General features: G+C 55.8%; 1 protein-coding gene and 1 long non-coding RNA gene across 2 annotated transcripts in view; one reads left to right on the top strand and one right to left on the bottom strand.

Annotated features, from left to right (window-relative positions):
- Positions 1 to 3,330: 3,330 nt before the first annotated feature.
- NMT1 (N-myristoyltransferase 1) overlaps positions 3,331 to 12,520 on the bottom strand; it is a 31,260-nt gene continuing 22,070 nt past the window's right edge. The window contains exons 5-12 of the mRNA XM_027974409.2: positions 11,933 to 12,024; positions 10,967 to 11,083; positions 10,025 to 10,195; positions 9,087 to 9,195; positions 6,286 to 6,456; positions 5,529 to 5,696; positions 4,412 to 4,549; positions 3,331 to 3,708 (exon numbers count right to left, since the gene is read on the bottom strand). Coding sequence (XP_027830210.1) covers positions 3,688 to 3,708; positions 4,412 to 4,549; positions 5,529 to 5,696; positions 6,286 to 6,456; positions 9,087 to 9,195; positions 10,025 to 10,195; positions 10,967 to 11,083; positions 11,933 to 12,024 — 987 coding nt within the window. The 3' untranslated portion in view covers positions 3,331 to 3,687. The remainder of the gene's footprint in view (positions 3,709 to 4,411; positions 4,550 to 5,528; positions 5,697 to 6,285; positions 6,457 to 9,086; positions 9,196 to 10,024; positions 10,196 to 10,966; positions 11,084 to 11,932; positions 12,025 to 12,520) is intronic.
- Positions 3,704 to 5,346, top strand: LOC121820629 (uncharacterized). Its single transcript, XR_006061238.2, has 2 exons — positions 3,704 to 3,953; positions 4,636 to 5,346. It is a non-coding gene; the product is annotated as an uncharacterized LOC121820629 (long non-coding RNA).

The raw sequence follows: 12,520 nt of genomic DNA, 5'->3' as shown, positions 1-12,520 counted from the left end.
GGCTCTGCCAAAGTCCCGGGTGCTGGCCTAGAGCCTGGCTGCTCCTCTTACACAAAACAAACCCGAGTCAGTACTGGCTCCTCGCTGGCGGGTGGGAGAGGTTAGGGAACGAAGAGCCAAGCTGGCTCTCAAAGGGTAGTCTTGCCCAAGGAAAGTATTCAGAAGCGTCTCTGGTCATGAGGGCCCTCCTTGCAGGGCGAGAGGGCTCTGTCCAGACTGGGAACTCAGCTTCCACTGCCACCTGCTGTCCAGAGGAATACCAAGAGGGCAGAAGGGTGTGTTCAGCTGCTTCCTTTATTAGAAACAAGTGAGATGGACCAAGCAGAACAACAATGCATTTGGTATTTCTGCCCCCACCCCGGAAATGGATGCCCCTCCCACAGCCCGGAGCAAAGCCAAGACACAAAGGTGAAGCCTTCCCTTTCCCTCCCTGGATGCGGGCGCCCGGTTGGAAGTCAATCGGTATCTTTGAGCTGAACTGATCTGAATGAAATCTTCCCGCACAGCCTCCCTAAGGACAGTCTGTTTGCAGGCCTGCCTTCCCCTGACAGTAATAACCCGAAGCCCTGGGCCTCTGGTTCCAGGGCACACGGCCAGGCCTGAAGGGAGCCCAGGGGTGGAAAGGCCCTGGCCAGAGATATGCCCCGCCCCATCCCCTGGCCCAGCAGCCACCCTCTCCCGGCTGCAGCTGTGAAGCTACCCAGGCCTTTGGGCCATCCCTTCAGTTGGTTAAATGCTGGTCATCTTTGGGCAAAGAATTCAAGAGCACTGGGACACCCACCCTGGGCTTCAAGTGAGCCAGCAAGTGGGTGACGGCAGTTAGAATGGAGTTGCAGGCAAGGCCTGAAATTTTCCATAAACCTAGGTGTTGCAGTGGCTTGACGTAGGCCGGCCTTCAAACAAGACAGCAGCATCTTCGGAAGTAGGCGTGCGTGGGGGACACGAGCCCTGTGCAGACCTCAGTCCAGAGCCGAGACCTCCTTTCTCCCCAGCTCTCTCCATACAGAGACAGAAGGCCGTGGGAGCGTGCTGAGGGGTCATTCCAAAGACTGGAGGTAAACATCAGGAACATGGAGTCTGAAAGCCCAGCACTGGAGGCAGAGGGCGAGGCCACACCAGGAGGCCCACTGTGAGCGGCGGCCTGATGCAAGTCCCAGCTGATGAGCTTGGAGGCCCTGGGGTCTTCCCTTTGTTTGGTTTAATCCACCATCCTGCAAGGCCCCAAACACCAAGCAATGGTTCTCTCTGACCAGAAGTCCTGGAACGGGTTGAGTGAAGAACCCAGGGAGTGCTTGGGCAAAAAGAAGACTAAGAGCAGCCACCGAGCCCACTCCTGCAGACCTGTGGGTGGCACTGAAGGTGGGCAGGGTCCCTACAGAGGGCAACAGCAGAGTCCAAGGAGCAACTGCAGGGAGACACTGGGACCTCCCCAGGCGACTGGTATCTTCCAGAGCGGGCACGGGCCTCACAGTTTCCATCCCATGACTTCAGTCACCAAGGCAAAGCTCACTCCTGGGGCCGTCAGCACCCCAAAGTTCAGAGGCAGCTCAGGCTGGGACCTGGCCTAGAGCTGAGCAAGCCTGTGACGGGGAGCCTGTCCAAGTTCCAGTCCTGCCTGAGGTGGGAGAGTCGGGAACTTTGTTCTCTGACATCTTTAGAAGCACGCACAGGGTGGGCTGCTCTGGGCCATGGGATGCCGTGTGTCTGATGTCTATGAGGCTGTGTGGGCAAGCCCCTGCCTCTCCGACTCCCGCCGTCTGTGGAATGCAGTGCACATCTTGCTGAGAACAGCAGCTTCTTTGGTCTGGGTATCTTGGAGTCAAGGAGTCAAAGGTCAGCCACAATGGGGACCTACAGTTTGCAGCACAGGGACGACAGGGAGAAAGGAGGCCCCCTAGAGGCCTCTGATGAAAGTGTGATCAGTGGAGTTGGGGGCTCCACCTGCAGAGAGCCTGGCCAGCAGCCCTGCTTGGGCAGGGACAGCACGGCCCTATCCCAACTAAGCACGCGATCCCCTCCAGCTCTGCGGACTCTGCAGAGTCTCTGTCAAACCTCACCAGAGCCCACAGCCTGCAACACAGCCCTCCTGGCCCATGGAACACAGCTTCAGTTCCCACAGCTGGGCTGAGCTTGGCCTGCCGGCTAAGACTTCCTTCCCTCTACAGGTAGAGGTAAAAGCAGCCAGGAACCCCCCACCCCCCACGCCACACCGTCCACCCACTGACTTCCTCCTAGAGCAAAAGTTACATACAAGTCTGGATATGAGTTGCTGCTGCTGACAGTTCATAGCCCAACCCTCCCAAACCACTTGGCTGAGCGCAACTGAGGAATGCCTACGTGACAGTCACGTGACTGGAACCTCCATTATTTGGAGGGCCATGGGCAGCATCAGTCACCATCACCACCGCCACCGCAAAAATCCACAACACATCATCAGTGGAAATCAGACTCTGACAATGGCAACAGGAAATCACGTCTGTTGCCAAATGCAGACTGGCATCTCTCCACCACTCCCTGTCGTGACCTGCAGGCTGTGTGTCTTGGAAAGGAGCAGAGACGGCTAATGGGCTGGAAGGCACCGGGCCAGGGCTGGAGGCAGAGGTCTGGGTATCAGTCCCACGCCATCCTTGCCCAACCAATACTAGGGGCATCAGGGTCCTGGTTCTTTGTTCTAAGAGGAGCTAGGCAGGGCCTGCACTGACATAGTCCCCACAAGGTCCCAGATGCTATACAAGGAGGTCAAAGGTCCCCTTCATACTGCCAGTCACCCCAGGCAGTGGAAAAACAATCTCACAGGACTTATCCCTGTCATATAAGATTGGCAACAGTTGGTTAGAGAGCCTGGATGTAAAGTCAGTTGTTGGCAGGATGACTTCCTACAGGGAGCAGGCCAAGAGGACTAGAAGAGGGAATTGGATTCATGAAACACACTTTCACAGGTCATCCCTGCTGCGCAGGTTCAGGACGCAAAAAAGGTGCAGCCCCTGCAGGAGCGCTTCGGAGTCAGGTCTGCCCCAGCCAGGCCTCCACCTGCTCTTCCCAGAGAGCGCTGAGCCCTCCCCAAAGCCCTGCACAGCCCCTCCACCTGACGCTGCCATCGCCAAGCCAATCAACCCAGCTGATTCAGAAGGGGAATTGGGTAAGCCTCCCACATCCTCTTTCTCCTGCTCCCCTGAGAAAAGTCCATGCCTGCTTTCAGAAGGAAACAATTCAATTGTACCGATATGTGTCTGTCGGGCACTGGCCTTAGAGTCGAATTTTGAGGAATGATCTGGATTCAGTTTTTCATTAGAGACCAAACATCCTTGTACATTTGGAACATGAAAGATATTTAAAATATTTATATATATATATATAATATATATATATAGTTTTATTATTCACCCGTTAACTCCATAATATGCCAATCACGAGCTAGTTTTCAGCAGTTACATTCCCTTGATCGCGGCTGCATAACGATGCGATTAATTGGAAAACAGGGAGACCAGAGACACGGCCAGAGCTGGCATCTCGCAGCCTACGCCATTGCAGTACAATCATCAAGTTCAGCGGCGGTCTGTAAAGCCGGTTCAGTTCTGCTCTCCTTGCCAGGGATTCTCACGTTTGTGAAAACTGGACCAACAAGTGGTGGGGCTCCATTTCCTGGTAATTCTCAGTGGCTTTATCCAGAATCTCACTGGCAACTGGTTACTGTAACACCAGCCCAACCTAGGAGAGCCAAGAGGGGAGAGGCAGAGTTGAGGGAACAGCTGTCCAGACTCCCCCATTCCCCGTCCAGGCCTGAAGGTCCAATGAGTCCGCAGGGCGCTACTGTGCTGAGCGAGCAGGCTCCGGCGAGCCCTGGGCTCTCACTCAACCTCCACCTAATGCTTCAGACATCAGAGCCTTTATCTGCGGCACCCTGAGGAACACTGGGCACCAGGCCGCACTCCAGTTCATCCATCAGGTACCCTGTAAGTGCCGGCTTCCCCTGGCCCTGAGCTGCCCTCTGGAGCTGGTAGAGGAGGGGCCGTGCTGGGACGAGGGCAGCAGCCCCTTGAGTCAGACTCTTCCTGGAAGACCACAGGCATGTGACTGGCCAGTGTCCTGGGAGTCCCAAAGCCCTGTCCCACTGGACGAGGCCGCTCACCTGGTGGGAGGAGGCTGACAACCTTCCCGCTTCCGTGTGGCTCAGGGGCCTGTGCCCTCTGCCCTCCTCATACCTGCTGCTCAAAGGGGAACACTGCCCCTGCTCGTGTGGCCACCAGAGGGAGGGGACTCTTCCAGGGCCCAGACTGATGCTGGATCCCAGACCTGAGGCCTGCTTCTATTAGAGATGCCAACATCTGACTCAGGCCTGACCCAGGCCAGCCCCGCCGTGGGCCCGGCTGCCAGGGAGCATGGTGGGGGTTGGTGCCCAGAACGTACATACCTTCTCTGCCCCCATGCTGGGGCACTTCCAATTGTACAGATAATACTGTAGGTTGCCATCCCCAATGCCAAACTTGAGCTTCTCCAGGAAGGTTTTGTTCTCCATGAGATCCAGTGCATTGAACACATCAAACCCTTTCTGCGGGGCAGCAGGGAGAAACAAGGACAGGTGAGGATGGGTGGACGGCGCCTCACCTTCCTGCCCTCTCTCTTCCGTCGTATCAGAACCGCCCTGCAGGCAGGTGGCCAAGGCAGCGATCCACCTTCAGAGGCGCCTGCTGCTTCTGCGGCATCCAGACTCCCGTCAGCGCCCTGCTCTCCGGTGGCAGTTCTCGTGACATGCTGAGTGCCACCTCACCTGGCCTCTCCACAGCGTCCCCCCGAGGACACATTTGCACACCCAGTGTCCAGGCCGCCGCTCCCACTGCTCCTTGCTATGCTTCCCTGAAACATGCACATAACTTCCACAGTCCTCTCTGGAGACCAAGCCCTGAACCTTTTCCTGAGAGAAGGTGACTCCCACGAGCCTCACTGCTTCTCCACTCTCTGACGCCCCAAGTCCCAGGCCTTGGCACACCGAGGGACTTTATGACATGTGACAAGCTTCTCTGAGGCTGTGACAGACTCGATCAGGGACTGGATGGTGGCTGTTGGCCGGTGCACAGTGGGCCAGGCCGAGCGCAGGTAGAGCCCACAGGGCAGGGCTGCCGGGTGACCTCTCAGGTGAAAGAGAAACCTGGGCCCCTCCCCGCCATGCCCTCCAGTCAGCGGCTCTGATGACTCACCACAACAGACACCACCAATCTCCCCACTCCCACATTGGGGAGGTCGTAAGGAGAACCCCTCACCTCCCTGGGCAGGCCTGGCTATTCAAGCTCCTTGGCAGTGCCTCCTGTGAGAACAAAACTCGCTGAAATAAATCAGGAGTTCAATGCCTTTGCCTGGTGTCGACGCTCCTTGCTCCCTCCTAGTTTTGGGGCTGCTGGCTGGGAACTGCTGGCCTGCTCCCAGAGTGAAGCAGGAGGGCAAGCAGGCCTTGAGGTCCCCCACCCAGGAGCAGCTACTGCGAGCCGCGCTCAGCACCGCCCATCACCCCTTCCCTCTGGTCAGCTCCTCACCATTTTGGCGAGAACGAGGGCGTCGCTCATGAGGTCTAGGAGAGGGGTCTGAGTGTGAACATTGTAGAAAGAGTAAGCAGCCTTCAGACTCTTGTGGGTCGGGTGGTTCATGATGGTGGACGGAAGTGTATAAAAGCTCAGGAAATCAGTCACCTCCCCGTTTGCATTCTGATGGGAAGACAATAAAGCAGGCAGGGTCACACCGGCACAGGGGCCGTGCAGCCTGGGAACAGAATGTTCCCACTGCCCTCCGCCACCCTCGGGCAGCTCTGTCCCTCCAGATGAATGGGTGGAAACTGAAACAGGATACGCAGGGAGGAGAAAACACATCAAGAGGGAACCTGAGGACAGCGCTGGGAGGAAAACCCAGGCTGGGCTGGGGCTTCACTCTGCCCCACTCCTTCCCCGCCTGCAGCACCAGGGCCTACTCATAGCTCATGGCCCCGCAAACGTCCAGCCAGCTCCAGACCCAGCAGAGCTCACCTGACCAAGCGGGGCTCAGCGCTCTCTGCTCAGGGTCAGCAGCGGGGAGGGAGAGATGAAGGGCTCACACCAGGTCCAGAAGAGCTCTTTTTAGCAAATGCAAGCTACAACTTCCTGCCTTTAGCGGGGCCCAAGCACAGGTGGTCCAGGAAGGCTAGGGTGCCAACTCTCCGGTCAACTGCTCTTTGGTTACCGAGCCCGGGGATACCCGTCACTGCAGGAGAACACCTCCCTGTCCACGGGACCAAGGCCCAGAACATGCGTCCCCGCTCACCTCCACCACAAAAGTGTCAATGATATTCTCCTGGGGGTAGAACCAGTGTTCCACCTCCTCCTGGCTCATGACAGGCGTGAGGTGGAACTGCTTCAGGTACCGGCTGAGGAGCTGGTGCACTATTGGAATGTCCTTTTTCTCCATTGGTCGCAGCCCAGCTGTCTTGGGAGTCTGGAAGAAAGAAACCAGAGAGCATGAGTATGTGCTGACCGTGAGCGCCCTGGCTCCCTCTCAAGTCCTCCATGAACCGAAAAGCTCATGCTGTCTCCCTTCCTACCCTGACCCTGAGTCTAGCCCCCCAGGCCCTCAAGAGAGCCTCCTCGCTCATCTTAGGTAGCTCCCTCTCACCCGCGTCCACATCCACAGGCACAAGTCCCGCCCTCACAGTGAATCTGGCCCTTTCCCTGCTGGTTAAGGCTGCCATCCTTGGCTAAGGCTGTTGCGTCGATCTCTTATCCACATGGCCCAGGCTGGCTTCCTAAGAAAACACAGCCCATCACAGCCCCGCCTGCTCCAGACGCCCCAGCACAGGGCCCAACACCAGGAACCCTCAGAACCAGTGGCCGTTGTAGCTGTGATTGTCTGTCTCTCTGGCCCAGGAGCGGTCAACAGGAGTAACTTTGCCTCCCAGGGGACATCTGACCATATGTGGATATGTTTTTGGGTTGTCACATTAGGGGGAGGGTGGCTACTGGCATGGAGAAACCAGGGATGCTGGTAAACATTCTGCACATACAGGATGGTCTCCTTGACCAACAGTTACCCAACCCAAAGTGTCAGTGGTGCCGTGATGGAGAAGCCCTGGCCGACGCATGGATGTGCTGAAGTGGGTCCAGCCCAGAGCTGCTCCTGGGCCTCCCAAAGGCTTTCTTAGCTCTCCACCTTCGAGCCTCACAACCCTCTCCCACTCGGCTGCAGCTCCTCTCTTTCTGCACTGCTCCATCTCCTACCGACTTAGAGCACTTCACAAACAGGCGCCCGGCCACAGGCACCGTGGAACCCTGGGGCCCAGCAGAGTCTACACTAGCTGACCACTGAGGGATGCCCACTAGGACACCGTTGTACCAGGAGCACCCCCGGCAGGACAACGATGCCAGGTAAATTCAGAAAAACAGCATTAAATTCCCAGGACTTAACCTCCTGCCCGAATCCCACTCCACAGCTGCTTTTCCTTAGAAAATGCTTAAGTGGAAAAGAAGCCATGTGATGCTCGGGAATTCTGTGGCTGAGGGAACATCCCCAAGGGCTTAACACACAAAGGTGAAAAAAATGAAAGTGTTAGTCACTCAATAGTGTCCGACTCTTTGCGACCCCATAGCCCACCAGCCCCTTCTGCCCATTCTCCAGGCAAGAATAACGGAGTGGGTAGCCGCTCCTTTCTCCAGGGGATCTTCCCGACCCAGGGACTGAAACTGGGTCTCCTGCATTGCAGGCATATTCTTTACCGTCTGAGGTGAGGTCAGCCAAATCTGAAAATGGGGTGCAATAGGTTTATATGGGGCTTCCCTGGTGGCTCAGTGGTAAAGAATCTGCTTGCCAATGCAGGAGACAGGGTTCAATGCTGAGCCCTGGAGAAGAAAATGGCAACCCACTCCAATGTTCTTGCCTGGGAAATCTCATGGACAGCGGAGCCTGGCATGCTACAATCCATGGAGTCAGAAAAGAGTAAGGACACAACTTCGTGACTAAATAGTAACAGGTTTATATACCTCAGTCACTGCCTGACACAACTGCTTCCCGGTGGAAGAGCTGCTTTATTTATAAGTTTATGCTGGAGTATAGCTGAGTAACAAAGTTGTGTTCGTTTCAGGTGAACAGGAATTGCTTTCAAAACTGCAGCTCCAGAAACTCCAGCTGCCAAAATTCCTTGCTAACCTGATGTCGCTAGGGAACACTCACTGACCTTATTTCTACACGGCACCTCCCACAGTGACACCTCAAATTCTGGACTGAAAAACCAGCCCCACTGGGGTTCTCCCCACAGTCAAGGAGATCCAGAGACATTCTCCTGGCTGCAATACCACTTAAAAGAACGCTCTCTTAAAAAAAAAACAAACGCTCACTGTTTGCCTAGCAGCCGGGACCAGTCTAGCATGAGAACAGAAAGGAGGGGATACTCATTGTGGCTCCCTAGTCTGGTCTCCTGGGCAGTGCCTGACTGTGCTGCAGCAGGCCCTCCAAACTGGACACTGGTGACCCTGGTCCAGGGGTGGGTCAGCCCTCGGGTCAGCCGGCACCCAGTGACTGTGCTGACCCTGCCTGGAAGGGCTCTGAGGGAAGAGAAAGGACTGTAAGACCCAGGAGCATCCAATTCACTGGCAAACCAAGGCCCAGAGTTGAAAACCAGCTCACTGAAGCTGCCTGGTCCTTCAGCAGCAAAATCTGAGCAGGAGGCCTGAGCCTGGAAATCTCAGCTCCCCTCGCAGGCTCAGTCACCCACCCTCCACCCGACTCGGCAGAAGTAGCAACAGACACTCTATGGCTCGTTTACACTGGTCCTGGGATGGGCTGCAGTAGAGCGAACAGATTCCTCTCTCCACTGTGCTGCCCTTAGGCTGAGATACTCTGAGTCTGCCAACAGATGGCGGAGAAGCGAGTCCAGGCGCAGGCTCAGGAAAACAGACAGTTCAACTAAAATAAAACCAGCGCTACAGATAAGAGAAGGACAGAAAGGCAAAGGCTAGGGATCCGGAAACTATGGGCTGGGCTGCTTTTCTGGTAAGAGAGCCCCCTGCCCCTGGCCCAGGCTCTCCGGGCCTCCCTCCCTCCCGCTCCTGCCCAGGCCCCGGGGCCCCACTGGCCTCTGGCAGTCGGTACAGCTTCATGGTGCGCTGCATGGTCATGTTTCTGCTCAAGTGGGAGAACTTGACTTCAATCAGCTTCCGGGGATTTAGGGACCGATGCCAGTACCTGTGGGGACACAGACCTCCTGTCCTCAGAGGGCCGTGGCAAGTCGCACTAAGAGGACCTCTCCATATGGCCAGCAGGTGGCGTGAGAGAGCCGCCGGGCCCCACTTGAGCCGGCCGCCCCGGAGCTCCACCAACCCGCAGCGAGTGCAGAGCGGCCACAGCTCTTCCCGTAATTTCTTTCTCAAGTTCACAAGCCCCTCCTCCGTACCAGCAGTTGTCTTGGGACAAGCAGTCCTCACTCGGGGAATCAAGTCAGTGGAAAAGACCTGAGGTTCTCCGAACGTCCAGCCTCTGCCTCCCTCCTCTTTGGCACCTAACTGATGTTTTCACTTTAGAAGCTCTTAAGGCAGAGCGTACTCAATTGTTCCAAAGAACTTTCGAAGGCAGAGGTTTTGCTTGGTTCACACAGAGATGAGACATGCTCTCTTTGGCCCACATAATATTCAGAACAAAACTGAGCTACTCATTTAAAACTATAGGACATTTACCATAAAGAACCAGATTTGGGCTCATCCTTTAAAACAAACCCCCAGCAGACTGACCCCCTTCCATTTCCACATGGCAGGAATCAGAGGGAGCTAAGAAAGCCTGACCCCTTTGGACAGGGCAGGCGCTGTGCAGGCTGTCGTTCCTACAGACTCCCGTTCGCTCCCCGTGCGCCCCACCTGGCTCCTGTGGGCACCACCACCCACCTTTTCAGACACCAGAGCAGCGGATGCTCTCAGCCATGCACTGAGCTGAGGGGCAGAGTGACTCACAGTGACACAAGCTCCCCACCTAGAGTGGGCACACCACCATTTCCAGAACCTTTCCAAGAAGAGGTTTTTACCTGCAGGTGCCAACAGGCTTTGGTAACACCACCCCGGCAGTGTAAACAGCTTGGAAGATGCCCTCCAGGTGAACCCGTCGGGTTATCTCACGGATCAGGACTGGAGCCACTCTCTTGGAGCGCAGCTTCTTGTGGACACACAGGAAGTTGATCTCTACCATCTTCTTCTCTCTGCAGAGTCAAGAGAAAACCCAGGGTCGAGGCTCTTAACAGGCGAGGCCATCCCTTCAAGCATGGGAGCCCCGTGTAGGGAGCGGGGGCCCCCAGCACAGGCTCGTGTTCTGGCCCCACCTGTGCTCAGCAGCCAGGAACGCCCTCCCATCGCCCTGCTCTGCTGCACCAGGCAAGGAACCTGCTCTCTCCTCAACATAGACTCTACTTCCAAAGGTAAGTGGGACTCAAGCAAACTCCTTAATTTAACACACCACCAGCATCTTTCTGGTGAAGCCCCCGGAGCAGGCTGAGCGAGCCCCATCTTCAGCCATCAGGAACCCCACGGAAGTCAAGGGCTATCCTATGATTTCAGGGGTTCAGACTCCCCCAAGCCCAGAAGGCTGTGGTAGACAGATGGTTCTGACATTTCCAAAGAAATGAAGAGCAGAGCTGGAAGGCCCCACGACCGTGGATATGAGCCACCAGCCCACTTCTGAGTGGCTCGAGCATGGCGACGCGTGACTGGCACAAGTGCAAACATGGAGCTGGTCAGGGAGCGGGTCGGCCCTCAGGGTGGACCCCTTCCAGCCCAGGTCACAGACAAGAGCTCCAGCAACAATTCAGAGCAAGATAGGCAGCTCCTATTATGAATTTCTATTCCTAGGAACCCAAGTTCCCTCCCTTCAGGGGAACTTCCCTCCTGCTTCTATGGAAGCTATGTTTTTCCCCCACTTTCCAAGACCAAGCAGGACGGTGGGGACATGGGGTGGGGGCGGTGCTGGTGCTTACGTGTCATAGATATGGATGTTTGCCGGGATGGCGCTGATGAACCCAACTAGTTTCCGACTCGAGACCACTCGAACCCCACAGTGCCACTGGGGGAGCCAGCCAGGCGGCCGGAGAGCCCTGGAAGAGAGACAGGAGCTGTGGGCACGGGGCTGCCTGCCAGTGGGCTGGGCAGACTGTCTGGCCCCACCACCGAGTCTGGCTCTAACCTCATGCTACCATCTCCCTGGGGAGGGAACAGCTCAATTCTCTGAAATCCACTTTCAGGCCAAATCCTCCTGGATACCAGTGGGACCAAGTCACAGCCCTCTCTTGCTGCTCAGTCCACTGGGCCTATTTTCCCAACCCAGGGCTGTCACACTGAACATTTCATACTGATCCAGTTTCTTTGTGCTCACTCTGACAGCCTGAGCTGGAGCCCCAGCCTCCTTGGCTCCAAATCCAGTGGGTCCCGTGGTCAGGAGCCGGCTGTGGAGCCTCTAGAGCTCTGGGCTCCATCTCCTCCCCGCCTTCCACTCTGGCGGTCTTCCTTTCCCTCCCCCTTCAGACAGGTCCCCTCTGTGCCAGCCTCATGCCCTACCTCCCTGGATATTAAATGAGGCCGGAAAGGGGAGGGGGGTGCTCAGCCAGGCAAGGCCATTTCTATACAACCAAGCATGCTCAGGAAAGACTGAAAATGACCCTCTATTCTTTTAAATCTTAGCAGGTCTCATCCCTCCTTCCCTTCTTACCTAAAGTCATTATACAACAGACGATTTTTTCTTCTGGGTACCAATTCCATCAAGGAATTTCTCACCCAGTCATTGTGCCTTAAATAAAGTTTCAATTCTGAGCTCCACTGGAAGCAAGTCTCAAAAACCACACACCGATTTGCCATTAAAAGGTTGGCACTTAGGAGGGATGAGCAATCTGGTGCCTTGTTTTTCTCCTCTGTGGCCTCAGAACCGTAGGAAAGTCCTTACAACTCACCACAAAAGAAATTCTGGGGAATAATCAAATCGGAACATGTTGTCATCATCTTCCACATAGTTCTCATTCAGGAGAGTGTAGAGTTCTTTCAGCTGCAGAGAGAAGAGGGGCCACCTTAGAAGTATTCTGCCAGAGTGGGGGGACCAAGGCCAATACCCTGGGGCTCCAAGCTGTTGGGAACAAGGCAAACTACCAAAAACTCTATTTAATCTCACAAATCCTTTTCATCCGGGCATGGCAGGGACTCCTGGAACAAGCAATCTAGTGCTTAAGAGGAAACTGAGTCACCAGGGGTAGAGGGGCAGACTTAAGCACCGGAAGGGTGGCAGGCCAAGAATGTCATCCAAGTAACAGACCACTCCATCGTTCACTGAATGAATGGACGAACAAGGAAAATGAAAGCACAAAGAAGAGGCATCCGCCTTGGGGAGCGGGCTGCAGGGGTTAACTCTCGGCGCCAGAGACGCTGTGTGCTATTCAGGCGGAGTTGCGGGCAGATCCCAGATCAACAGATGGGAGGGATCTGCTAGCCCTGCTTGGCTCGGCTCTTCTTAGAAGAGTCCTCGAGGAAGGCCCGAGAAGAAGCCA

The sequence above is a fragment of the Ovis aries genome, chromosome 11 (assembly GCF_016772045.2).
Source record: "Ovis aries strain OAR_USU_Benz2616 breed Rambouillet chromosome 11, ARS-UI_Ramb_v3.0, whole genome shotgun sequence".
Classification (NCBI taxonomy): domain Eukaryota; kingdom Metazoa; phylum Chordata; class Mammalia; order Artiodactyla; family Bovidae; genus Ovis; species Ovis aries.
This window is presented reverse-complemented; position numbering and strand designations above follow the sequence as displayed.